This window comes from Camelus bactrianus, chromosome 34, assembly GCF_048773025.1.
Source record: "Camelus bactrianus isolate YW-2024 breed Bactrian camel chromosome 34, ASM4877302v1, whole genome shotgun sequence".
Taxonomy (NCBI): domain Eukaryota; kingdom Metazoa; phylum Chordata; class Mammalia; order Artiodactyla; family Camelidae; genus Camelus; species Camelus bactrianus.
Genome location: NC_133572.1, coordinates 1,730,479 through 1,757,403, shown reverse-complemented (window position 1 = coordinate 1,757,403; position 26,925 = coordinate 1,730,479). Strand labels below are relative to the sequence as shown.

The window sequence follows — 26,925 nt, the reverse complement described above, 5'->3', positions numbered from 1 at the left end:
TATAGTCAGTTTACAGTGTTGTCTCAGTTTCTGGTGTACAGCATAATGCTTCAGTCATACATATACATACATATATTCGTTTTCATATTTTTCACTGTAAGCTACTACAAGATATCAAATATAGTTCCCTGTGCTATACAGTATAATCTTGTTGTTTATCTATTTTATATATATTAGTTAGTTATTGCAAATCTCGAACTCCCAATTTAAACCCCCTCCCCTCCCCCCGGAACCGTAAGTCTGTTTTCTATGTCTGTGAGTGGAAACTCTTTCAGGACCTGATTCTGCAGTCTTGAAGCAGAATTTCTTCTTCCTCAGGAAGCCTTAGTTTTGCTCTTACTACCTTTCAAATGATTGGGTGAGACCCACTTACATTATTGAGGATAGTTTCCTTTACTTAAAGATTTTAGATATTAACCACATCTACGAAGTATCTTTACAGTAAAATAACTAGATTAGTGTTTGATTGAATAAGTGGGTACTGTAGCCAAGTCGATGCATAAAACTATAAAGAGATGGACCTGCTGTTTCAGGAGAGATTGTCCTTGCCCATCAGCCTCTTAAAATTAAAAACAAAAAAGTTACTATATGTAATAATACATGGAAATTAAACATTATGGAGATTTTTAGTAAAATAAAATTTATAATTACACACCGCTAACATGAGATCAGCTTATGCACACATGGATCGTATGCTAAAAGTTTGTGGGTCATTTGTTGACTTGTAAGTGAAAAAGGCCTATATTGCCAGTACTAGAAATGATTGTTCCTGGGAGAGCTACCAAAAGCCGATAGCCACAGTGTCTGAAATATGTTATATATGTAAGAGAAGCCTATTTAAAAGTGGAAGAGAAACCTATTAAATGCTACACATTTATCTGTATAGTGCCAGTAATTTTAATAGTTGTTTAGACTTTAACCTTTGTTTATAACACTTTCTGTGGGAGTACTTACTAGGTAAATGCTCAGATAGGAAGACCGCATGCTCCCTTCAATTAAGGCATTATAATGAAACAGGATCCTGAGTGAAACTGGGGGTGAAGGAAAGGGTAGGGACTGAAACAAACAGTTTGGGAGGGGAGGAGGTAAAATTCATAGGCAGCCCATCATTTTGGGAGAGGGTTTTTTTTGTTTGTTTGTTTTTGTTATTTTTTTTTTTTTTTGGTGGCACCAAACATAATATAATACAAATTATAAATTGGAAAAAGCTATAGCACAAACACCCAGTGGTTTTTCATTCTAGTTATTGGGAAGCATGACAGTGTACTATGTATAGTTAATATTAAAGAATTTAAAAAAATCAGAATGTTTCACTGTTGAAATTAAAGCATAACTTTTAACCACTGTAGTATTGTGTGATAAATAATGTCATACTACTAGTCATAAAATTTAGATTTTTGTCCCCAATTCTACTATCTGTATTATCCCACTTAATTAAACCCTCTCTATTCTATCTCAGAATCCCTTTTCTGTTCTCTTTTCAATCTCCATTGCCTTAATTTAGGCTGTTATTTCAGCCTGATGTTATGATAATCTGACTTATCATTCGGCATCCAGCTGCATTACCCCTTGCATGTACCCACTGTACTACCTCACCCAATCATCCGTAAACATCTTTTGTTTTTGTGCTGCCGCCAGACTCATTTTTATGAAACTAACTTGATGTTTCACGTTACTTTCCATTGCCAAAAATTGCTTTTTGTTGACTCATACTGGGGAGTTGAGTGCATGTTGCACATTGTATGCATATTATTCGTAAACCGTCCTGCATTGAAGAAACCTGCTTAACCTAGTTTTATCAACACTTTCCAAATGCATTTGGTACTCTTTCTTGGTATATCTTGTAACATGTTGGAACAGTGTTCTGTGTGACACCATTTTGGGAAATCCTAGCCTTTTACAAGATAAAGTCTAAATTTCTTAGTTTGGTCAGGTTTTTGCTCCAGCCAGCATTTTTAGCTTCATCTCCTTCCTGCCTCGCACACAGGCACTAACACAGTCATTCACAAGCACGTGGTGAGGATATACTCTCAGTTTAGATTGTGCAAAGATCAAGAACCATTCTAAGTTGCAAATAGTCTGTGGAAAGTCCTGTGATAGTATTTTTAGTGATAGTTCTACTTTTATAAAGTGTCTTCTGAAGGCACTGAAAACTTTCAGGATGTTTCTGGCTGCAAGTAGCAGAAAAGCCAGCTTTAGTGAATAAAGATTTACAATCTGTCATAAGAGGTAGGGCATTTCCAGATAGGTTGGTTCAGTTATATCATCAAACATCTCTTTGCAGTTCTTGCACCATTGCCCCTTATGGTTGCATTCTCGAGCAACACATGTGTTGGGGACAGCATTCAGCAGTAGAACAGACGGTTTCTTTCACATTGTCTCGTGTCTTACTAGCCAGAGTTGTGGTCTCATGCCCATGCCCAAATCAGATGTTGATAGGGGACCTCCGTGATTGGTTTAGGCCAGTCATGATTCATTCCCTTGAACTGGAGTTTGGGCCTACTTTTCTTCTAGCACAAGATAGATACTGGAACCAAATAAGTGAGTGTTGTTAGTGAGAAGGGGGCTTGAGAATGGCTGGTAGACATTTGACAATGCCTGCTCCTTGTGTCAGTCTTCAGGGATGGGGAGAAAGTCAGAGTAAAAGGAAACCACTTTCTGAATAAAGTGGTTTCTTAGCTGAGTTTTGTGGACAAAGGAAGATTTGTGGGGAGACTTTTCATTACCCTAAGCCATCCTCATTGCTGTTTATCTTTTCTTTTTTAAGAATAGTAAACATATTTAACGTATTTCCCTAGGAATCTGTCTTCACTTTCCATGTATGTGTGTGTAAAGCTGTGTCATGGACTTCAAAAGGAACATGTAGCAACTGGTTTGGTTGAATGAAACATGTTTTGTGAGATACAGGCCTTATAGGAAACTGCTGATCACTGTTTTAAAACAACAGAAATCTTTTGATGTCCCATACTTTAGTGTTTTGTTTTGCTGTTAGATTTTTTCCCCCATACTTTAGTGTAAAATTTTTTTTTTATTATTGGAAGATATGAGTTTACAGCCTAAGTATTATTTTGTTTAGTTTATTTTCTCTCTTCCTTTCTTCTTCCCCTCCCTCATTCCCTTCCATTCCTTCCTTCTCTTCCCTTCTCTTCATTTTCTTCCTGTCTCTCTTTTTTGGAATGGAACTAAAGTACATCTTTTGGTTCTCTGCCTGATCGTGTCCTTCTAATTTTAGAGATGAAGATATGAAAGTCCAAATAGGTGAAATGATTTGCTTGATGATATTTGGCTAGTAGAGCTAGGTTTAGAACTGGGGTTGTTTAGGGAAATGAATTAAAGCTATACTGGGAAACTAAAGAAAAAATGCTGTATTAGGAGCTAGAGACAATTGTCTTATCTTTTTAAACCCTAGAGTGTCTCATGTTTTTAAAAAGGATATAAACTTGTTTTTGTTAGGGTTGGGGGATTCTTGTAAATTTTGTAGATGTGATAGTACCATAGTATATATAGTAATTAGCAAATTTGGAAAATAAATCTAGAAATGTCAGTAATAGAATTTTACTGTTTTTTTTTAAATTATGAACATATAAAAAAAGTTTTCTTGTCAGTAAGAGAGAAAGAGGCAATTACTACATGAATAGTGAAGCCCACCCACCTGGAAATCTTCATGAGTATACACAAAATTTTAGCAAAACCAGAATGCTGTTCTAAATATTTGTTCTTTGTAACACTTATGTGATAAGGACTGTGTTATACAAAAAGATCTTAACTTACCTAAAATCTAGATCTGTGCTTTTCTGTAATTTCTGGTTTAACTTTATACTTGACCAAGAGATGCTTTGCCTGAGAGAGCTTCCTTTTTCTAAAAAGGGATGCATTTCATGCATAACCTGCCACCCTAACTTGGTGAGCCATTTTAGTTTGTCATGCATTTATTAGTGATTTACTTTGTAAAAGATACTGAGGAGGGTGGATAAAATGGTCTGTTTTTGTAGCTTGCTTAGCCGAGGACATTGTATTTAAGTATATAACAATTATTAATATGATACGTCCTTTCCATTTCTAATCTTAAATTGAGAGAATGTTTGTTGTTTTTAATCTTTGTGTTTTTATACATAATGGCAATATAAGAGTCATTTATTAGCCCAGGTTTAAAACATGTCATAATGTCTCACTCCCACCTCCAGGCTTCAGTTGGGAATAGCAGTTTTATTCTACACAGGTTTTGTAGCTGGAATGCCCACAGCGGAGGAGAGGAATTACAGGATTTCCCATTACACCAAACTGCCTGCACCCCCTCCCCCGAGGCCTAAGGAACTTTCTTGATTATCTGGGTAATACTGAAACATTGCTACTTCCTACCTCTAGTTCCCCCAAAGGAAGGGAAGTTTCCTGGAGGAAGAAATTAGCCACATGAAAGGGGGTGGGGTGGAGGGAAGGAAATGTGTGTGTTACAGCCTGAGGAGGAACAAAGATCTAAAGGTGAGTGAGCTTGGCGCAGAACTGTAGTAGTCTTAGTTCTGGCTAATAAAACTGTATTTTTCTATTTTTATAATTTTGTTAGTTTTATAAGGAAAAAAAGGATTCAAATAGGAATACATTTAAACGTTTAATTGTTAAAGACATATATAAGTGTTTACAACAGAACCTAAAAGTTTCTTCTTGCCCCTGCCTTCCTGGTTTCATTCCTTTCTTTGCCCAGAGGCAGCCATATATTTCAGAGATCTGTGTGTGCTTCTAGTTCTCCATGCCTTTACACAAATATATATTCACATTAAAAAAATTATGAACATAGTGCTCTGTGACTTGCTTCTTTATCCTTAACTTTAATTCATGGTGGTCTTATCAGGTCCTGTAGAACTCTGACACATGATTTGGAATCAAATACCAGCTAAACCTAAAGCCTGTTTTCCTCATTTGTAAAATGAGGTTAATGATAGAGTCTACCTTCTAGGGTCTATTACAAAGATTAACTGAGACTGAGTCATATTAAATATGGACTCTTTAGCATGGTAACTAGTTCTTGGTAAACTAACACACAGTAGCTACTATTATTAAGAAACAAGGCTGGGACACTGTATCATCTTCCTGTCTAAGAAATAAACTTGAAGCAGTAGAGCACAATCAGCCAGCCCACTGTATCTAGAGAATAAAATATTTATGGGGTCTAGCAATGATGGCTGTTGCCATATGATTAAAGGGCTGTGTCATGAAGAATGAATCAGACATTTTCTTTTTAGAACTATTGAGATAACCAAATTGTTAGCTGTTTATGGAAGAACTTTATAAAGCAGAAGTTACTGAAGGTGGATGACCTGAAAAGACTATAAAACTATAAAGGAGAAATCATATTGGTCTTCCTGTTGTCTATTAAAATAAGGAGATACCCACAAAGAACTAAATAGTAGATTTAGGACAGAAATAAGGATACTGTTTCTCTGTTCAGTTAGAACTAGTTATTCCAGGTAAAAAGACTGTTAACAGTTTTTAAAAGGATTTAGATAACAGTTTCATGTTGAGTTATACTATGGCTTTAGGACTCTCTCCATAATCTTTTCTAAAGGAAATAGACCATTTCTTCGTATACACTGTCAGAGACAGCATTGGATTAGAGGGACTACAGGTTAGACTAAATATGGCAGTTGTTAAATCCATTTGATGATGGTTTGTGCTATTTTATTAACTTTCCATTTGTGTTTTTAAAAAACAGCTTTATTGAGATAATTCACATACCATAAAATTCACCCATTTAAAGTATATAATTCAGTGTTTTTTAATACATGCACAGAGTTGTGCAACCATCATAACAATCAATTTTAGGACATTTTTATCACCCCCAGAAGAAACCCTTTATCCCCAACCTCTCCAGCTGAGGGCAGGCACTAACCTACTTTCTGTCTCTATAGATTTGCCTGTTCTGGACATTTTATATAAGTTGAATAATACAATATGTGGCCTTTTGTGACTGGCTTCTTTCACTTAGAATATTTTAAAGGTTCATCCATGTTGTAGCATGTATCCATACTTCATTCTTTTTTATGTAATATCCATACAATGAGTAGTATTTCAAAATGTACCATATTTGTTTATCTGTTCATCACTTGGTTGACATTAGTGTTGTTTCCCCTTTTTTGGTTATTATGAGTAATGCTACTGTGAACCTTAATACCACTAGTTTTTGTATGGATATGTACTTTTCGTTTCTCTTTGGCTGATACTGAAGATTGGAATTGCTAGTTTGTATAGTAACTCAATATTGAATCTTTTGAGGAACTGCTTCTCTCTTTTGCAAAGTGATTGCACCATTTTACATTCTCATTAGCAATGAATTAGGGTTCCAGTCTTTGTCAACACTTGTTTTTATGTACCTTTTGGCCTTGAATGGGTGTGCAAACCTCAGATCAGTGGTTTTTAGAATTCTAATATAAGATTTATTTTAACCATAAATTTAAGTTTTATAAGAAGATGGATTTTTGAGGGAACATTAGGTTAAAAGAAAAGAAGATCGTGATAATACAACAGCAGTCCTAATGGTGATATGGAAATGATCAGAGATTAACTAGTTTCAATTGCAACTTTAGGTCATCTAAAGATTTTGTAAGATGAAGATAATACCACCCTTAACATCTTCTCTTCAATTCTACTGTCTGACCTTCATTATATGTATTTTAAACTATCAAGATGATTAATATTAACTTTGTGTCCTCTGTGCTTTGAAAATGTCTAAAAGTTAAAATCAGTGTTTGACTGTTCGTATCTACCTCTGAGCCATGTAGTATGGATACAGTTCCTTTTTGTACTAGTTTGTACTATGTTTTTCTTGTAGTTTCCAGTTGCCTTGGTGTTTTTCTTAATACATTTTCGAAGTCTTCTTTTCATCATCCCATCCAATATGTTGAGTCTTCTTTCAGAGTTTTCTATATCCTTATTCTGGACTTACTGTTCTCTAAATATGCTGCACAAGTGTGTATGCTCTCCCCTTAATGGATTGAATCTGTTTCTGAATCCCTTGTGTTCCTCTCTCTCTCTTTAAAATTTGTCTGTATCTTGCTAATAAGAAAGTAAGCATTATGGTAAACTTTGAATTCTGGGTTTGTTTAGGATTCTATTAATACATTTTTCTCCATGGTGCTGCTGATGTTCCTCCCTATCTCCTGGATATTTTTTGGTTTTGTAAACTTATAGGAATGGGCCTCCTTGTTCGTTTTGTTTTTAATTTTTCTCCGCCATCCATTGTGTTGGATTGTTAACAGACCCTTGTAAATGTTTTTCTGCTTTGGGGAATGTTATCATTTCTACTACTATTTTTCCCTGTTTTCTTTTTCTGGGGTGTATTTATTTGTATGTTGAAACACTTGTAATGACTTTGCTCTCACCCTCACCGTGCCACCAACCCCTCTTCTCCCTCATCTGCCATTTTGATTTGGAATTTATTTTTGCAAGGCTTTCATTGACTTTTTATGTCAACATATCTTTAAGAGTTACTAATGGTCCCCCCACACCATCATTTCCTGTTACTGTTTTATAGTCACAGTATTTTTAATATACGCTAAAAATAGTTTTTTAAAGAAATTATGAAAATAAATTTTCATGTAGAATGAGAACAAATCACAAAAATTAGACTTAAAAGAACTAACACCAAAAATATCGCAAAATCCGGGGAAAAAATATTTATTAACTGACATAGTTCTAAATCCCCCCCCCCCCGTGTTTTTTGGCTTCATTTTTTTTTTATCACTTTTTCATTTGGCAATGACTTTGTGATATTTTATATAGAGAAAATAATAATGTCATTTAGCTCTAGCATTAAGGTTTCTTGCTGCATGGCTGTCAACTTTTTTTCCCATTTCAATTACCTGACTCCCATATGTGTGGCATACTTTGGGGCTATAAACACTGAGTTTGGAAGATCTGTCCTTGTCCAACAAAGAGCCAAAAGAAAAAAGCATAGATGTAAGAAGAGAATCCAGAAGGATCATGCAGGATCCAAAAATATAAATGAAAATGCCAACATATTCAGTAAGATACATGGAGACTTGGCTTTTGGCATGTGAGAAAGAATACCAGAATGTTTTAAGGAGGGATAGAGAAGGCAGTTCAAGAAAACAATAGCAGATGAGGTCCTGGGTTCAATCCCGAGTACCTCCATTAAAAAAAAAAACAAAAAACAAAAGCAGAATTTAAATCCACACTGAGCTTGGTTTAAAAAAAAAAAAAAAGCTGCTGCTACAGCAAATCAAATTAATGATAAGGAAGTTACCTTCAGATGCAGATTAAAAATGATAGCAATAATGAGTTCAGAGAAGAGAGAAGCTATTTGGACAATAGATATTTTCATAAACAACTAATAATTAATAGGCTAGAAAGGCTAAGAGAAAACTTTTCTCAGTTTAAAAAAAATTTAGTATACAGACAAAAAAAATTCATTCTAGTCAAAAATCAAGAAAAGACCCACATCTTAGACAAAGAATCTAGCAAAATAATTGCACTTTAAAGAATGGGGGAAGGGCATCCTGTAAGTACCCATGTAGAGAAATAGTTATTTACCAGAGATCTGAAATGACTCTTCACTCCCAATATTAGAAGCCAGAAGCTCAAGGAACTTAGAGTATTGAAACAAGAATTAAGGCATCAAGAATTGAAGTCATTTTATAATGACTGATAATAGATATGAAGTGGTTAAAATTGTAAGCATGACTATAAGGGGAACTTATGACCAACAACCTGTGATGTCAAAAAAGGGAGTAATAATCAGTATCCAGATAACTTTAACAAGAAACAGGTTTGGAAGGTGGTAAACATGTTTTAAACTCAATTGTAAGGCACTTTGAAGATCCTGATACTAGGTATAAGTTAAAGAATGTTGTTTGACAACTTCAAAGTAAGCACTTACAGAATTAAACAAGGTATCTTCCAAACTACTGGGAGAAGAAATAAAAAGGGAAATAATTCAGTCATGTTAGGTTGACTCATATGACATGGCCTATATTCAACCATTATGGCCAACAAACATGACAGTTTTATTTGGTTCAATCTTATAATACGGTTAATTGCATTCTTGCTTTTTTTTTTTTTTAAATCCTGGAGCCTCCACACTGTCATCTGCCTTGGAGTTTCTCAGGTGCAGGTGCCTACCTGTCTTATACTTTGGGTTGATTGTGCTTTAGCATGGCACTGAATAACCCTATATGTAATTTCAGTAATTAATAAGTTTGCAGAGCTGACCTTAGGACGAATAACATATTGATAGTAAAGTTCCATTGTGGTTGATTATACAGATGCCTTTGATGTGTTGCTAAAGCTGTGATTCTAAATAAATCTGATTTGATTTCAATCTTTTTTCCCTTCTAGAAATAAAAAGAAGGCAATGGTAAAAACCTTTTACTTAATTTTCAGTTACTCTTTGAATATAAGTCTGGATGTGTAGGGGATTGGAACTGATCTCTTATGTCAGACTTTTAAAGGTTAAGACTGAGAAATTGTATTTGTTTCTAAGTGAAAAGTATTATGTTCTACATAAACTGAAACTTCATTGTCTAGATGGGTAGTAAACTAGATAGTTTTAAAGCAGCAACTAATTTCCTTCTTGTCAGAAAAACTTTCCAGTCAGCCCGAGGCCAGATATAAAATGCAGTTATAGCTAATAAAAATTAGGTGGATATGTTCAATAAAAGCTTTCTTTCATAGTATACATATTTTGAAAATGATGAGCATGATTTAGCCAAAAGAAAATGTGTAGATTTTCTGCCTGATTGACAAACAGCTTCTAAAAGCATGCTAATTCAAAGGTTAGTTTTATGTAGTGCAAACAATAGTTAAATAATGGTTACTGTGAAAATCCATAGTTATTGCCTCTAATTTGACAAAGAATATGTGTTTTATTTAGCCAGGTACACTCTATTGGGATAGGAAATTAGTTCATTAAAAAAGATCATAAACAAAAAAGCAAGGTTTAGAAAATGTTCAGTAATAGCATTTATATAAAAGTCAGAATATAAAATAGTGCAGTATATGATTCATGAGTGTGTACATCTATATAAAGATACACACTGACACGATAAATGCCATATTCTAGACAGTGGCTAACTATGAGGAAAGGGAAGGAAGAATGGTATTTTTATTTCTTACAAAATAATCTAAAGGAAATATGACAAAATATTAAGATGTGACAAATACAGAAGGTGCATACATAGGCGTTTGTATACTCCGTGTTTCCATATGCTTAACAGAGTTCATGTGAAATTTTAAAGTATTTAAATTCCCCATATACCCATTGATCATGTTAACAGTTCTTTTTTTTTAAAGAGATACATTGAAACCTATTCATTGGGTGAAATGACAGTTGGATTAGGTTGTAATGATAATATTAATGCAAAAACTAGTCTAGTTCTTAGTTAAACTTATGAAGGGATACGTACTGAGGTAGAGTCATTTACCTGCCTTGAAAATAAGAAAATGTGAAATTTACAGTTTATTTTTCTCTTATGTAGGGAGTCAGTAAAGGTTGATCAGTAGACATTATTTTTCTCTTAAGTGTAAACGAATTATATATGATATCTCATGTATTCCAACATATACGTCAAGTAATACCTAGTGTAGGAAGTAGAACACTATCTATACTTCTTGAAGTTCTCAGTGTGCTTCTGCCCAAAAGCATCCCCCTGCTTCCACTACCCTGAATGGAATTCTGTATTTCATTGTGTCAAGAACAGGGTTCTGCAAAATCAGATAACATTTAGACTCTTTGGGAGGGGAGAAATGTACACAACATTAGTTTACCAAAATGTACCATTTTGTAAGTGTGCATAGAATTCCGTGGCATTAAGTTCATTAATGGTGTTGTGCAGTCATCACCACCATCCATATCCAGAATTTTTTCATCCTCCCAAACTGAAACACTGATCATATTAAAACTTACTCACCATTTTCTCTTCCCCCCAACCTATGGTGACCTCTTTTCTACTTTCTGTCTCTCTAAATTTGCCTGTTCTAGAAACCTCATATAAATGGAACTGTACAGTATTTGTCCTTTTGTGTCTGGATTTCACTTAGCATAATGTCCTCATGTTCAATCCATGTTGTACTGTGTATCAGAATTACTTTTAAAGGCAGAATAGTATTCCATTTTACATATTTACCACATTTTGTTTTCCGTTGGGTTGTTTCCTCCCTTTAGCTACTATGAGTACTGTTGTTAGGCACGTTGGTGTGCAAGTTACCTGTTTGAGTCTCTGCTTCAGTTCTTTTGACTATAAACCTAGGAGTGGAATTGCTGGATCATATGGTAATTCTCTGTTTAACTTTTTGAATAAATGCCAAACTGTTTTCCACAGTGGCTTTAATATTTTACATTCCTACTAGTAATGTACAAGGGTTTCAGTTTCTCTGTATCTTTGCTAACATTTGTTAGATTCTACACTTTTGGGTTTTGTTTTTTGTTTTTAACAGTAACCTCCTAATGGGTTTGAAGTGGTATCCCATTCTTAGACAAGTTTTAAAGGAAGAAAATTATGGACCCTTAGTGTGACTTAAAATTATTAAAATATTACATATGTAAGTAGAAAACAAAATATACACGTCTTGTGCTTTATAGATCTTATACAGCTATAATCAAAACAGACTTCTGGTTTAATGCAAACTAAAACCAACTAAAATCAAATTGTTTACTTGCCAGTCTAAACCAAATTAATTGCAGTCAGTCTTCCTTTATAAATAATTTATTCTTAAGAGAAAGTCTCTTTCAATTATGGATTATAACTGCAGAAATGTTATCCTTAACTGGTAAAGGAATTCAGAGTAAATAATGGGGAAACTAGCTGACTTTAGGGCATGCCACACTTGTAGCCAAAATTAACTTAATAACAAAATTAACAATAGACTGAATTTATAAATTGCCACTTGGGTTATCATTTAGTTGCTAATATAATTGAAAAAACAAACTGCCTCATGATATCTTTTGATCAGCTAGTTCAGCCAGAATATAAATACATAAATTTGTAATTTTGTGAGTTAGAGCACAGACTCTTTTATCCACTCCTGATATGTCTGTAGTCCCAATTTAAGTGCTCGCTTCAGCAGCACATACAGTAAAATTGTAGTCCCAAGTTAAGAAATTGCTAACTTCTCCAGATGACTTCCTCAGCAGTCTGTTTCCCTGCAGTATAAAAATGGCGAAATGTAAATATATTCAGGAATACATATAGAGGAATAAATCACTATGAGTGAAGTATTTACTGTAAAAATTATGTTGTGTATTGATTTTCACAGTTTTGAGTGCTTACATGCAGTATCTTGTCTCCTCAAAATAACTCTTAGCTAGGCAAGAAAGATGTTTCCATTTTACAAGGAAACTCCTGTCAGTTCTTTTAGGTACAGAAGTGCAAAAGAAGAGCTAAGCATGGCATTTAGGATGTAGAACTCCCTCCTACCTGTGGTGGGTTATTTTGAAAAGTGTTGAAAAGGAGGTAGATCTGAGTGGCACTGGAATTTGAATTTGATGTAGTGGAGAATTTTCCAAACTTACTGGTCATAAGAAGTCCTTTCCCCTGGTGATTGATTCACCAGGGGTAGGATAATGCCTTAGAATCCTTGGTTAACAAGTGCCCTAGGAGATTCTTGTAATGAGGCAATATTGGTTTGTTAATTTTACACTATTTTAGAATGGGGGACTTGGTGTGATTAAAAGTGTTTTGGAGAATAACTGCATCGAAAGGGTAGATTCAAGTGGGAAAAGAGTAGTTAGGCAATAGCTATTTTGATAGGTTAGTTGTGCCTTTCACTAGGTTGCAGCAGTGTAAATAATATGTGGGAAATGATGGAATTACAGGGATTAAAAGAGATGCCAACCTTACTGCCTGGGAAGACAGAAATAGGGAAATGAAGTGGTTAAGCTGATTTGTGGAAGAAACTTTGTAAGGTTGGAGATATACTGAGTCTTTGGTCATAAAATGTACAGCAGACGTTTGTAAATACTAATTTGAACTCCAGAATTAGTAGAACGTTGCATTAAAATAGTCTGACTTCACCAAGCATGCGGATGTCAAGTGTATATTCTCAGTATAAAACTCCATGAAGGTGGATGTACTTGTGCAAACCGGGCTTTCTGGGTTTTTTTGTTTTTTCCTTACTCTTCAAATCTTACTGCTTTCTGCACTTCTGGGCTTCCTTGTAAAGCTGTAGTAGTTATTCCCTGCCCCTCGAGTGGGTACAGGAAAGAGAAGGAGGTTAAGATTGAGCTTATGCGAGGGTTCTAGAAGAAAAGGTGATATTTAAGTATTTATACAAATAATAATATACAAGTATTTAATGTTCATATGAATGGATATCTTATAGCATCCTCCCTCTTTTTTTTTTTTTTTTTTATTAAAAAAGGTTTTTTTGCTTTGGTCTACTTAGGTGAATACCTTGTCATACACACTGAAAAGTTAATGCATCGTGTTCTTAAATATTGGACTTTATTTTATTAATTTCTTTCCTGAACAAAAACAAGTTTTGGATATCAGGCTTTGAATTCTGTGATGAGATTCTTGCTTTTTTTGTGAGGTACCCACCATATTTGCTTTTCTGTGGTGGGTGCTTAACAGGGTGCTGACCCACCAAGTTTCAGTGCTAATAACTAAGCTCTGTTTTGTTGGTCTCCCCTTGGGCAACCCTTTGTTACCCCATTGAAGAAACTTTGGAAACTGTTTTCTCGTATTCATTGCAGAGTAACATTTGTCTCTGAAGTGTAGCAATAATTTTTCTGATAATAAGCAAGAATTTTTCAGTCTTGGTCCATGTCCACATTCAACTTAACTTCCCTTTTTGTCCCTTTGTTGGCTTTTTTTTTTTTTTTAAAGAAAGTTGTAGTATAAGGCCCTACCTATAAGAGTTGGAATTTAGCCCTGTCAATTTGCATTCAAGTGAATGTGAATATCTCATAAAACCTTTTCGAATTCATCAGAATGGCTAGGTAGTGTTCTAAATTTTGCTATATTATATACAATGGGTATTGTAAGTCATTTTGTGAAAATGGTTTATTTTCTAATGGGATCAAATGTATTTACTTTTTTTGTGGTTCAGCTATAACAGATATCTGCTATATTTTTAGCATTAACATAAAGCTTTCTATATGTGCCAGGTTCTAGATATTTTTGAATTGTTTGGCTTTTGTGCCCCTGAAAAGAGGGGTGAAGAGAACTTCTAGCCCTAGCTTCACATATCTGTGGCCCAGATTTGGGGGTGAAGTAGAGGATGCTTAATGGTAGAACTGTATAATTTAGCACATATCTGGCTTGAGAAAGCACACTTGTCTTTCTTGTATAAGTAGACTATGTAAGTATTTTTCATTGCTGCTTTGAAAACAGAGACCCTTTTGTAAATGAAATACAAATGAAGATGCACTTGAGGAAGATTGATGGAGGAGTTAGAACAGCCAGGTTCTTTTTTTTTTTTTTTTTTTTTTTACTGTTCTTTTGATGACTTTTTATTTTTTTTTCCCTGTCTTTATGAAACTAGGACTATTTCAGGGTAGTTCTTAGAAGACTGGAGAAGCAAGGGACCCTGTCGTTTTTTAAATGTCCATGTGCTCCCTGCCCTTTTCCCATAATTGTCACATCTGTTCACCTATTGAGGAAAGTTTAAATGGACTCTCTGGTCTATGGGATAGACCTTGTCCTCTCTAAGGACACCAGATTGGAAGGTCATAATGAAATTTGTAGTAGGAGTTTACTCTGTAGATTTGGTCACATAAAATCCAGGCTTAATTTTTCATTGTATTTCAAAACACCTTAAAAGCTCTATTATTAGACCGTGTAGGTCTATGAGAGAGATATAATCACTTCTCTTTCATGATTATAATCTATAATCATGAGAGACTTGAGTAATCATTTATGTGATTCCTTTCTTTCAAAATACAGACTAATTCTTTTTTTGGTTAAGTGGTGACTGGAACCCATGCTGCATTAGAAAGCAGTGTTTCACACTACTGTTGTTCTCTCTGCCTGAAGACAAATTTTTATTTCATATCCCAACACCCAACACCTAGTATCACTTTCAAAGATGGACTAGGTACCCAAGTCTTTGCTAAGTCAGTGTGGTGCAGAAAATGATAAGGAGGGGAGGACTCCAATATTGGCCTAAAATATTCTAATCTAGGAATTCCAGACACTTCTCTCCACCCATGTTTTGATATGTAGACTTATTATACGTGGTCTTAACTTAGTAGTAAAACTTTGAATATTGGTAAAAATAAAATGCCCCTGAAGTTTAAGTGTTAACCTTGAGGGACAGATTTTCTGGGGGTAAGGATGTTAGCTAATAAAGTGAATATTTCAGGTTTAATTTAATGAAAATAAGTCTCATTGTTTTAGTTGCACAATTTGGAAGGTTTGCATCTGGGGCCAATAAAATAAGCAACAGGAAGGCATAGGATTGCTACCTTAGGAAATACTGAAATTTAGGAATAAAGAGAAAAATGCCTCTAGAAGATGTTTAAAATAAAATAACTTCTTGCAAAGCAAGGAGCTGAAGATGTAAAGTTGCTGTAAGGCCATTGTACGAAATACTAGCACTGTGTTTCTCACCCAGGAAGAGGCGGCATCAGCAAGTCATCTGCTGAGCACTGCTGCTTGGACGGTGCCAAGAAGAACAATCGTTTTAGTTGATGCTGGGCTCCCCACCTCCACCCTTAGCTGCCTGGAACTGTGCATGTTATGGGAGGTCATGTGACAGTGATCCTTGGTTTTGTTCAGTTAGCCTGTCAAAACAATTTTATGTAGGTGGAAAGAAATGAATGAAATGAATAGAGTGGGTTAGCTGCATCAGCTCTAGTTTACACTGAAGGTAATGAATGTTGCAGTTGGGAGAGTATCGAGCCCCCAGGAACGTCCAGTTTGATAAATGCTGGAGAGAAGTTACTAAAAAGCAACAGTGACGCCAGTCTGTTTTAAATCTCACTTCATACTTTATTTAAAAATTTTATCATTGTCTTCACAATAATTTGATTGACAGTTGATATATTTAAACAATACATATTCCTCTTATTTTACCTTTAGCTGTAATTTATAATTTAGTGAAATGCCTTATTTTTAATGATTCTTAGTTAATAACAGAAATATTGACATGGCTTTTCCAAGAAGAAACATGTTTTAGAAGCTTTACAAAATTAAGATGTATTTTTGTCTAGTATAGTGAATGGAATGTGAGCTGTGAGTCAGATCTTCATTTAAATCATGGTTCTGCTTTTCTTTATGAATTTGAGGAAGATACTGAATTTTTCTGAGACTGTTCATTTGTTAAAGTAATATTACTCAATATCTCATAGGGATTTTCTGAGAATGACAACAGAAGTAAAACAACCAGTTAGTGTAAATTGCAGACACTTCACAAATACCACTTTTTAAAACTCTAGCTGTTCTTACTGGTCTGCATGTTCTTGTTAGTTTTGCTCTGTTTTACTTTGTTTTTCAAAATATTTTGGGTGCCACAATAACGTAGTTCTCTGAACTATCTTATGAAGTGCTCCCGGATTTAAAAAAAAAAAAAAAGGAGATTCATAAGTAGAACAAGTTGACAGATTATTGAAAGAAGCACCAGATTTTTTCCCTACTTAGTTGAAAATCTGTACTCATATTTCTAATGTTAAAAATTTAAAGCAAGGGTCTCAGACCCCTTAAAATAAATCGTCAGTAACTTTCAGGGAGGATAAAAATCTGTGACAGATATGTGAAATAGCCTCTGCTTGCAGTACAGAGACTTCTAGGCAAAATTACATAGACGTTAATATTACCATAGGATTTTAAGATTACTGTTCAGTGTATTTATTCTCTAGAAAATTGATTCTAGATTTTTTGTGAGGAGGAAGACCCTGTTTGGTCCCCCTCCCCCCATTTATACTTTGCTGTGAATAAGTAGTTGGGAACCTTCTTTACAATGACTTTTTACAAATTACTTTTAAAAATCAAAATAGTGTCAGCTTTTACCTTTGCAAGTTGGTCATAGTGTTTGAGTTGTGTTAACTTACTGAGTCTCAGAGGCCCAATATCAGTCCTCACCTTTCTTTTAAGTCATAGGAATTTCTTTTATTCCCAGGGAAGTGCTAACTGCTTATGAAGAATGTACACACACTTTTTTTGGTTGGGGGTGGGGAAGCGCATTCATGGATTCATTCAACACATGGCAGTTGAACAAGTCATTATGCCAGGTTGTCAGATGCTGAATAAAGATAGATAACACTGAAAAAGCATTTCATCACTGCTTCTAGAATAAGCCTCAGTATATTACTTGTGATTAAGGGCTCTGAAACAGGCATATGCATAGTTCATAAAATTATACATACATGTGAAGGAAGGGATGATTTAACCTAGAGTGAGGGGCAGTCAAGGAAGGTGTTTCTGAGGAAATGGCAGATCTTTGAAGGATGACTGGGCATTAACCAGGCAAAAAAGTTTGCTGGAAGGATGTCCTGTATAGAGGGAACAGTGTGTGAAGTACCCGACCAGGGAGAAGCGTGACGTGTTGGAGAATGGAAAAGATGACAATGACAAGAAGTTAGGCTTGGAGAATGGGCAGGGACTGTATTGTGTGGGACCCCGTAGGTCACAGTGATTTTTCCACCTTTATCCTAAAGGCCGTAGGAAGCTATTGAAGAGTTTTAAACAGGGTTATGACATAACAATACTTCTTTGAGTCTAAAACTCCAATTATATGATACACTCTAATTCCAGAGATGTTAAAAATGCGGAAAATGGTATTTCTAACAATTAATGACGTAAGCATATCTTAGAATTGATTAAATTGACATTAAAATATTCTGGCTGTATTTGGACAAAGTGGAAAGCACATTGTCCAAGGATAAGATTAGATGTGTGTAAACAACTGGTAGGTTATCCCAGGAATCCACAGGAGATCGTGATGGCTTGATTTAGGGTGATGTAGCAGAGAAAGACATGAGTAAATTACTTTGGGTTGAGTTTTTCACAAAAAGAATTTACAAGCCTTGTGCACTTTTAAAACTGTTGAAAACTTGAAATTGTAGATGTGATAGAAACAATCTTTAAGTAGATTTTAAATTATAATTAAAAATTAACTAACAGTCTACAATGATTTTCCTGTAGTCTTGGTTGATGGTTAGTGACAATTTCTGGCTAAAGTTATATACCAGTTGAGAAGAAAACATTCCACAGCTGAAGGTTCGGCATGTCTTAAAATATATAAGGATTTTGTGAAAGCCCTATACAGACAATTATTCAGACTTAATATTAGCTTCCTATTTGGACAACAGTGATTATGTTTACATAATTGACAGTTAAGCCATTACTCTTAAGTACTATATACTGCCATATCTTTTATAATGTATGGTCCAGGTTTCAGCCACAGTGGTCCACTGTAAGTGATATATTTTCCAGAAATTCTCTATGTGAATAAACAAATTTAAATAAATAAATTTAAATTCCATAGCTCACTGTTGTTAAACTTTTGAGTCTTCTCACCTCCAACCTGTATCCTACATTTCCAAGCTTGCCTTCAGCACTTTTTATAGACTGTTGTGATCTTAAGCGTTTACAGTGGCAGAGCAAGAGCTGCGGGTGCTTTTATACCCATGATCTCACTTAATCCTTAGGGTAAAAAAAAAAAAAATCCTTAGGGTAGTAGCTTGCTGATATGGGGGCTAACACTAGCTTGTGCACATGGAATTGAGTCTTTTTTGATATGTTTTCAAAACACTCAGTTTTTTTTTCTTTATAATACTTAATAAAATTATTGCCTCTGCCTCTTACACGGTAAGGTCTATATGTTCATCATGTCCTGTTGTCTGACATAGGATACTTAAGTATTTGTTAAAATTTAATTAAACATTTATGAAGATATATAATAATTGCTGAAACTAAATGAATGTATGCCACAGAAAATAAGAGTAGTTATCAAGACAATCAAGTAGGTAGAGTATATATTAAAATACAAAAATTAAGTATCACTTAGTCATAGGTAGAATATTATAATTCACTTGGCTCATGTGATTACTGTCTTTTAATTGTTTTGAGTGTAGAGTAACTTTTCACAATTTCTTAAAAAGTAAGTTTTCTTCAACTGCAGTAAGGTTCAATAATGTATAAGGGAGTCAACAAGTTATCTAGATTTTTCTTTTTTTGTTGTAAGTTTTCCTTAAATGAGGAATATTTAAGAAATGTAAACAGTATTTTTTTAAAAACGTAGTTGTGAATCCCTGTTGTCAATAAGTAGAAAAACTAAACAAGCTGAAAACTCTTCCCACTGTAAAACACCAGATATTTTGAAAATTTTGATGAGAACGACAAAGAGCTATCTTTTAAAATGCATAGCTGACCTCATAAGAATGTCAGGATAATCTCCTGAGTCTAAAAATTGAAAAGAAACCAGAGTTGGACAAGTATGAATTGCCACTAGGACTTTTCTGGGATAGTTGCCAGTCTTGTTAACTCTGAGGCATTGTTTTACCATCTCCCTGAGTGTGGATAAAATCCCAAGCCCCAGCAGGGATTGGAACTGAGATCCGATAAAGTTCCTAGAAGGGGAACAAAACCTTTAATGAAAAGATAGACTAGAGAAAATTTCAGTTTCTGAATCAGGGAAAAGACAATCTTAAGTTTTCCTTGAGAATTCATCATCAGGGACCTGTACTCACACGTGTGAGATTCAGATCTGAACTGATTGCATGGCGGCATGGGCAAAACTAGTAATATCCCTAGGGCACTAGGCATGAACAGACTCAGAGACTGTCCACAGCAATACACCTGCAGCTGAAGATGTTCCAACAGACAAATAACAGTTTAAGGTAACCATGTTATCTGCTATTATAAATAATGTGGATTTTTCTTCGTATGAATGAATGTCAGCAGCCAAAACAATAGGCAAAATTAGATCTCCAGTCACTTAGATGAAAGTGGTATGAGTCGAGCCTCTAGAGCACATTGTTTTTAAAGAGTCAAAGGAATAAAAACTGAAACAACAAAAACATTAAGATGGTATTGGAGGGTATAGTGAATTACTGACTTGATAAAGACCCAAAAAAGAGCTTCAAGAAATGAAAAGACCTTGCAATTAAAAACTAACCCTCCTACACTGTTGGTGGGAATGTAGTTTGGTGCAGCCATTATGGAAAACAATTTGGAGATTCTTCAAAAAACTAAAAATAGACTTACCCCTGTGATCCAGTGATCCCACTCCTGGGCATATACCTGGAGCGAACTCTAATTCCAAAAGATACATGCATCCTGATGTTCATAGCAGCACTACTTACAAAGCCAAGACATGGAAACAGCCTAAATGTCCATCAACAGATGACTGGATAAAGAAGCTGTGGTATATTTATACAATGGAATACTACTCAGCCATAAAAAAGACTAAAACAATGCCATTTGCAGCAACATGGATGGACCTGGAGATTGTCATTCTAAGTGAACTAAGCCAGAAAGAGAAAAGAAAAATACCATATTATATCACTCATGTGGAATCTAAAAAAAGAAAAGAAAAGAAAAGAAAAGAAAAAAAGAAAATGCTAGTGAACTTATCTACAGAACAGAAACTGACTTACAGACACAGTAAACAAACTTATGGTTACCTGGCAAGAAAGGGTGTGGGAAGGGATAAATTGGGAGTTCAAGATTTGCAGATACTAACTACCTACATATAAACTAGATAAACAAGTTACTACTGTATAGCACAGGGAACTATATTCAGTATCTTGTAGTAACCTATAATGGAAAAGAATATGAAAACAAGTATGTATGTTTATGTATGACTAAAACATTATGCTGTATACCAGAAATTGACACATTGTAACTGACTATACTTTAAAAAAACAAAAATCTAAATGACAGGTGCCACTTTCCTCAGTCATCTGAGCCCAGATACTTTGACTTGCCCTTTGGCTGTCTGTTCTCTGGGAAAGGAACATTCTGGGAAGATAACCCAGGATGAAATAGCTGTGCTGCTGTGGACCTGAGTCTCAGTGGACGGGGCATGTGATGTTGTGGATGTTTGCAGCCTCAGTTTGGGAGTGGTATAGGGCTGTGAGAGCTGACTCTTAGAGAGCTTTGAGAGAAGCCAATCTTGCAGTGATAATTTGGAGATGGAAATAATTTTGGAGACAAACCCTGAGAGGGAGGAAATTCCAAGGAGGATCCTGAGGAAGCTTGTCTGTTCATGAAGCAGGGATGAGGTGGAGGTTGGTGGAGACTGTTGCAAACTGAGCTGCTGGTTATCATGTTTTATTCAAAACTCCATGTGTAGGGTTACCACAGAGTGGGGACAGATCTCCTCCTCAGGTATTGGGCCTGGTGAAATGGCAGAATTCCTTCCCCGCTGAAGCCTTTAGTAAGTACCTAGCTATTTTTCCTTTTTCTTGTTTCCCACCAAGCTTTGTTTATGATCCTAGTTGAGGAAGTAGGGACTGAAGTGGTGACTGAGTTCCCCTTATCAAACCATCCAGTGGATACATTTGGTGACAGACGAACTGCTTGACTTCGATTTATTTTCTTTATGATATTCAAATACCTGTTCCACTCACCAGTATACTCAGCCCTCCAAGGCTTGTATGGTCAGTTGGAAGTGTTTAATTTGTGTTCATCTCTTGTTTCTGGAGTAGGGGCTGAGACCTTACTACATATCCTTTGCATCCCCACCTCCTTTAGACATTTAAGTTTGATTAATTAAAATTTTAAGGTAATAAGCAGGTTAGATGTGATAATAACTGTGATAAGAGAAGTAGTGAACCAGAAGTTTGATCTGAGAACATTGCCCAGGAGGTAACAGAGAGAAAGAAATGGAAAATGAGAAGGATCGAATAAGGTTACACACACCCTTAGAAAAATCTCAGAACAGAATGGAGAATGGGAAGAGGCAGTATTCGAAGCGATAACAGTTGAGAATTTTCCTGACATGAAGACAAATACCTAAAACTTTCGGCTTCAAAAGTACAGTTAGCCCCATTATGCTTAAATAAAACTTAGGTGCATGGTAGTAAGGGCGAGGAACAGTTTTTTAAAAGAGTCCTTAGAGCAACCAGAGAGAACGTAGGTAACCCGCAAAGGAGGACATTTATACTGATAGCTACAGTAGACACCAGAACACCAAGAAACAGTATATTGGAAGTGCTGAAAGAAAAATAAACCAACCTAGAATTCTGCATCGATCTAAATGATCGTTCAAGAGTGATGATGAAGTAAACATTTCAGACAACCTGGGATTATACCACTAATGGACATTTACTGAAACAGCTGTGAAAAATATATTTCAAAAAAGGAAATTTAACCCAGTGAAGGGAGTAAGGAGCAAAATGGAATGGCAAACAAAGATATGTGAGTAAATATAAGTAAGCATATACAGTTTAAGTAATGATTATAATGGTGTCTACTAAGGAGTAATAAGTAGGATGGAACTAAAATATAAGGGAAAATAATGTATAAGATGGAGGCGTGATTAGAATAGTGATTTTTTTATAAATGGTATACAAATTATACCTCACAGTTTAAAACATCAATATATGCTACTTGGAAAAAAGGGCTGTTGGAGAGAAGAATATCTATGCTGTCTTAATGGCATTCCACATGATATGCCTTTAATTACAATTCTTGATAATATTCTGATAGTTTTAGTTGATTTTTGCTACAATTTCTATATTATAAAAATAAAAGCCTTCTCATTGGAAGAAAATAACCAAGATAATTTAGAACATAAATTGGGGAGATGTTGCAGGAACTGATCCTGCCAGGTATGAATTATTTTACAACTGTAGCTAACAAGCAACCCAGTCGGAAAATGAGCAGAAAACCTAAATAGACATTTCTCCAAAGAAGACTTCAAGATGGCCAACAGGCACATGAAAAGATGCTCAACATTACTGATTGTTAGAGAAATGCAGATCAAACCTACAATGAGATACCACCTCACACCAGTCAGAATGGCCATCATTAAAAACTACAAATGATAAATGCTGGAGAGAGTGTGGAGAAAAGGGAACCCTCCTACACTTTTGGTGGGAATGTAAATTGGTGCAGCCACTATGGAGGACAGTATGAAGATTCCTCAAAAAACTAAAAATAGACTTAACATATGACCCATATGAATACTACTCCTGGGTGTATATCCAGAGAAAAATATAATTTGAAAAGACACATGCACTCCAGTGTTAACAGCAGCACTGTTTATAAGATCCAAGACATGGAAACAACCCAAATGTCCATTGACAGAGGACTGGATAAAGAAGGTGTGTATATATACACAATGGAATACTACTCAGCCATAAAAAATAAAATAATGCCATTTGCAGCAACATGGATAGACCTGGAAATTGTCATTCTGAGCGAAGTAAGTCAGAAAGAGAAAGAAAAATACCATATGATACTGCTTATAAATGAAATCTTTGAAAAAGGACACAAATGAACTTACACAAAATAGACATAGACTCACAGACATAGAGAACAAACGGGGTAAAAGGGGTGGGAAGGGGTAAAAGGGGTGGGAAGGGATAAATTGAGAATTCGAAATTTGCACCTTTTGGGGAGTGATGGAAATGTTATCTATCTTGATTGTGGTGGTGGTTTCATTGGTGTTTACATCTATCAAAATTCATCAAGTTGTATACATGAAATATGTGTAGTTTACTGTACAGGAATCATACCATAATACAGGTGTTAAAAAACTATACCAATTAAAGTATGGTGTGAGTGCAGGAATAGGCAGACCACTGGAATAGAATATAGAATCCAGAAATAGAGCTACACTCTGTGGAAAGGAAGGACTGTTCATCAAATGGTGTTGAGGTCATTGATTGATATAGAACAGAAGTAACAGCCAGCTGTTCTTACCCAATGAAGTAAATTCCACAACAAATAAATTCCCAAATGTGGCAAACAAAACAAATTTATGTTTTAAAAAGGAAAAATACGTGGTCTCAATGTCTGGAAAAATTACTGAAGACATAAACCCACCTATCACAAAGGAAAAGATACATGAATTGAACTACAGTGAAGTAAAAACATCTGTAACTCAAAAGATACCATGAACAAGGTGAAAATATAAACTACAAGAGAAAAGATGTTTGTAACTCATAAAACTAATAAGGGGTTTGTATGTAGAATATATTAAAAACTCCTACAAATAAATAAAGCAACAGTTCCTTGCAGAGGAGGAATCTAAAGCAGTCTGCAAAGAAAACAGTTTCTTATACTTTTTATTGACTCTGAAAATGTACACTAAGCAACAGGATATGATTTTACACCCATCAAATTGACAAAAGTTAATGTCTGATAATACCAGTTACTGGTGACCATGTGCAGCAGTGGGAACTTTCATAAAAGGCCATCGGGAAATTTAAATTGGTACTGCCCTTTTGAAAAGCAATTTGTTGATACTTGTGATGACTGAAGTTGCCTAGTCTCTGTGACCCAGCAATTCTGCTAGCATGTGTCCTAATAGGTGTACTTTATATTTTTTGTGCCCCAGAAGACTGGTGTAGGCTAGAATAATGTTTTAGTCCATATAATAAAATACAAGGGATAATGATGGAAACAAATTATATTAAAATAGTTGTCAGAACATTTTATATTTGTGATTTAGTATGCATTATTGGTGTATATTAATAAGATCTACTGGAGGACCTAAGAGTTATCATAATTTCAAAGTAATGACTAGTGTGGTAATTTGAAATAATCTGCAACCATTATTAAGTCATAGGAAAAGATCTAGGTCTGTTGGTGACAAATCACAGGTACTGCTGAATGCTATTAGGTGCATATATTCATAATTGAAGGAAATATTAAATTTCAGTTCAAGGTTAATGACAAATAAAGGTATGTCATCACACACATTCACAAACCTACCTTAAGGCTATTTGTAGGCCCCAAGTTAAGAGCCTGTGTCCTAGAGATTAACATTGCAACACCACTGTCGTAATGTAGTGGTAAAAAAATGGAGAACAGCTTGGAAATTGATCAGTAGGAAATTTTATATAAATTGTGATGTATTCAGACATGTGATATGCATAACAGTGATAGTGAAGCTGAGTTACAATAATACGGTAGATGTCTTGTAATGTCTCCTTGTACCATCATGAGTGATTTCAAACAATATTGAGTGAAAAAAAGCCAACTTCCAAATAGTGCATGCTGTTTAATGCCTTTTTATGGAATCTTAACATTTCATATAAAATCTCTATGGGAATGGTATATCCAGTCAAGGTAGTAGTGGTTATTCAAGGGTGAGGAATAGTGATGGGAAGGGCCATCTAGTTACATAGAAGGGTTTAAATTATATCTTTAATGTTTAATTATTAACTGTATCATAGACACACTATGTTATTGTATGCCTGGAATATTTTGTTAAAATATATATTACATGTTTTGATAGAATATTAATATGGCAGATAGTTTCAATTTTAATTTGCAGGACAGTACAGTTTGTATATATGGGACCTTGTCAAGGGAAGAACAGATTAAGTGCTTTTCTCCAGTTCATCCCAGATAAGAAGTGAATTAACCTATTAAGTGCCAGGCACTTTAAACACGTGCTAGAAACATACCTAGTAGATTATTTAATTCCTACAACAGTCCTGTGAGGTGAAGGTATATGTAGTCATTCCTCAATATTACTAGGGGGTAGGGGAAATTGGTTCCAGGACCCCACCCTCCACTACTGTGGATTCCAAAATCCGAGGATGCTCAAGTCCCTTTTATAAAATGGCATAGTATTTGCAATCCTCCCATATACATTAAATCATCTCTAGATTACTCATAATACAATATAAATGCTAGTAACTAGTGACCAGCATGTGGGCAAACTTTCAAATTTTGCTTTATGGAGTTTTCTGGAATCCCACCTTCCCCTCATTTTTGATTTGTGCTTTGCTGAATCCACAGATGCAGAACTCATGGTTACAGAGGGCTTGACTGTATTCATGAAGGAATTTTTACTCAGAGCAAAAAGACAGAACTGGAATTTACATTTAGAGCTCACCCATACTTGTTTCATGTTATTAAATTGCATATCTCTATCATTAGGTGACTTATTTTGGAAGTGGTAAATTAACTGCCCCTATAAAATGTGCCTGTATCTGAAGTACACGTTAACAGTAAAGATACTAAAATAATCTCAAGCATAATTGAGAGTTTTCTTAAATACACTTTAGCCTGTTCTCACACCTCATAACAGGCTGATGAAGTTATTAGTAACTTCAGTGTTAGGATGTTTTATTTTCACACTGTTAGTCATTATAATTTGGTACATGTTTAGTATCTAAATTTAACTGTGTGACTTATTTTATTATTTTAAAGCACATCCTCTTTAAAAATGCAAATCTAATTCTGCTTGCTTTTTGATTTTAGGATCGAAAGTTAACAAAGTCTGAGAGGCAGAGATTTAAAGAAGAGGCAGAAATGTTAAAGGGTCTTCAGCATCCCAATATTGTTCGATTCTACGACTCCTGGGAATCCACAGTGAAGGGAAAGAAGTGCATTGTTTTGGTGACTGAACTTATGACGTCTGGAACACTTAAAACGTGAGTTCATCAGTATTACAAAATCTGACCAAGAAGTGTGAGAGAAATTGAATTTTCTTATTTATCAGTTATTCATTCTGCTGTAAGCATACTAAGGAGGGAACAGTCACTCCAAACGTTACTATATTAGCACATTTTCCTGCCCCACAATGTCCTCTGGCATATAAAGTGGTTTGATAATTATGTATTGTTAAGTATAAAAATGAGAAGTTACTGCAGAATAAACCTAGTTAAATCTTGGTGATTGGCATTTCTAAAACTGGCTAAGAGATCAGAAATTAAATGACAAGGTAGCCCTCTAGTGGTTAAAATGAAGTTGAAGCTTATTGGACAAGCTTTACCCATTTGTTCTTTTTTTTTAAACATTTTTTATTGAGTTATAGGCAATGTGTCAAATTATGTACATTATATACAAT

The 26,925-nt window shown here is 35.0% G+C and overlaps 1 protein-coding gene across 23 annotated transcripts in view; it reads left to right on the top strand.

Annotated features, from left to right (window-relative positions):
• WNK1 (WNK lysine deficient protein kinase 1) overlaps nt 1-26,925 on the top strand; it is a 119,011-nt gene that overhangs the window by 23,106 nt on the left and 68,980 nt on the right. For all 23 annotated transcript variants that reach the window (XM_074357259.1, XM_074357264.1, XM_074357262.1 and 20 more), the window contains exon 2: nt 26,337-26,509. In XM_074357259.1, coding sequence (XP_074213360.1) covers nt 26,337-26,509 — 173 coding nt within the window. The remainder of the gene's footprint in view (nt 1-26,336; nt 26,510-26,925) is intronic.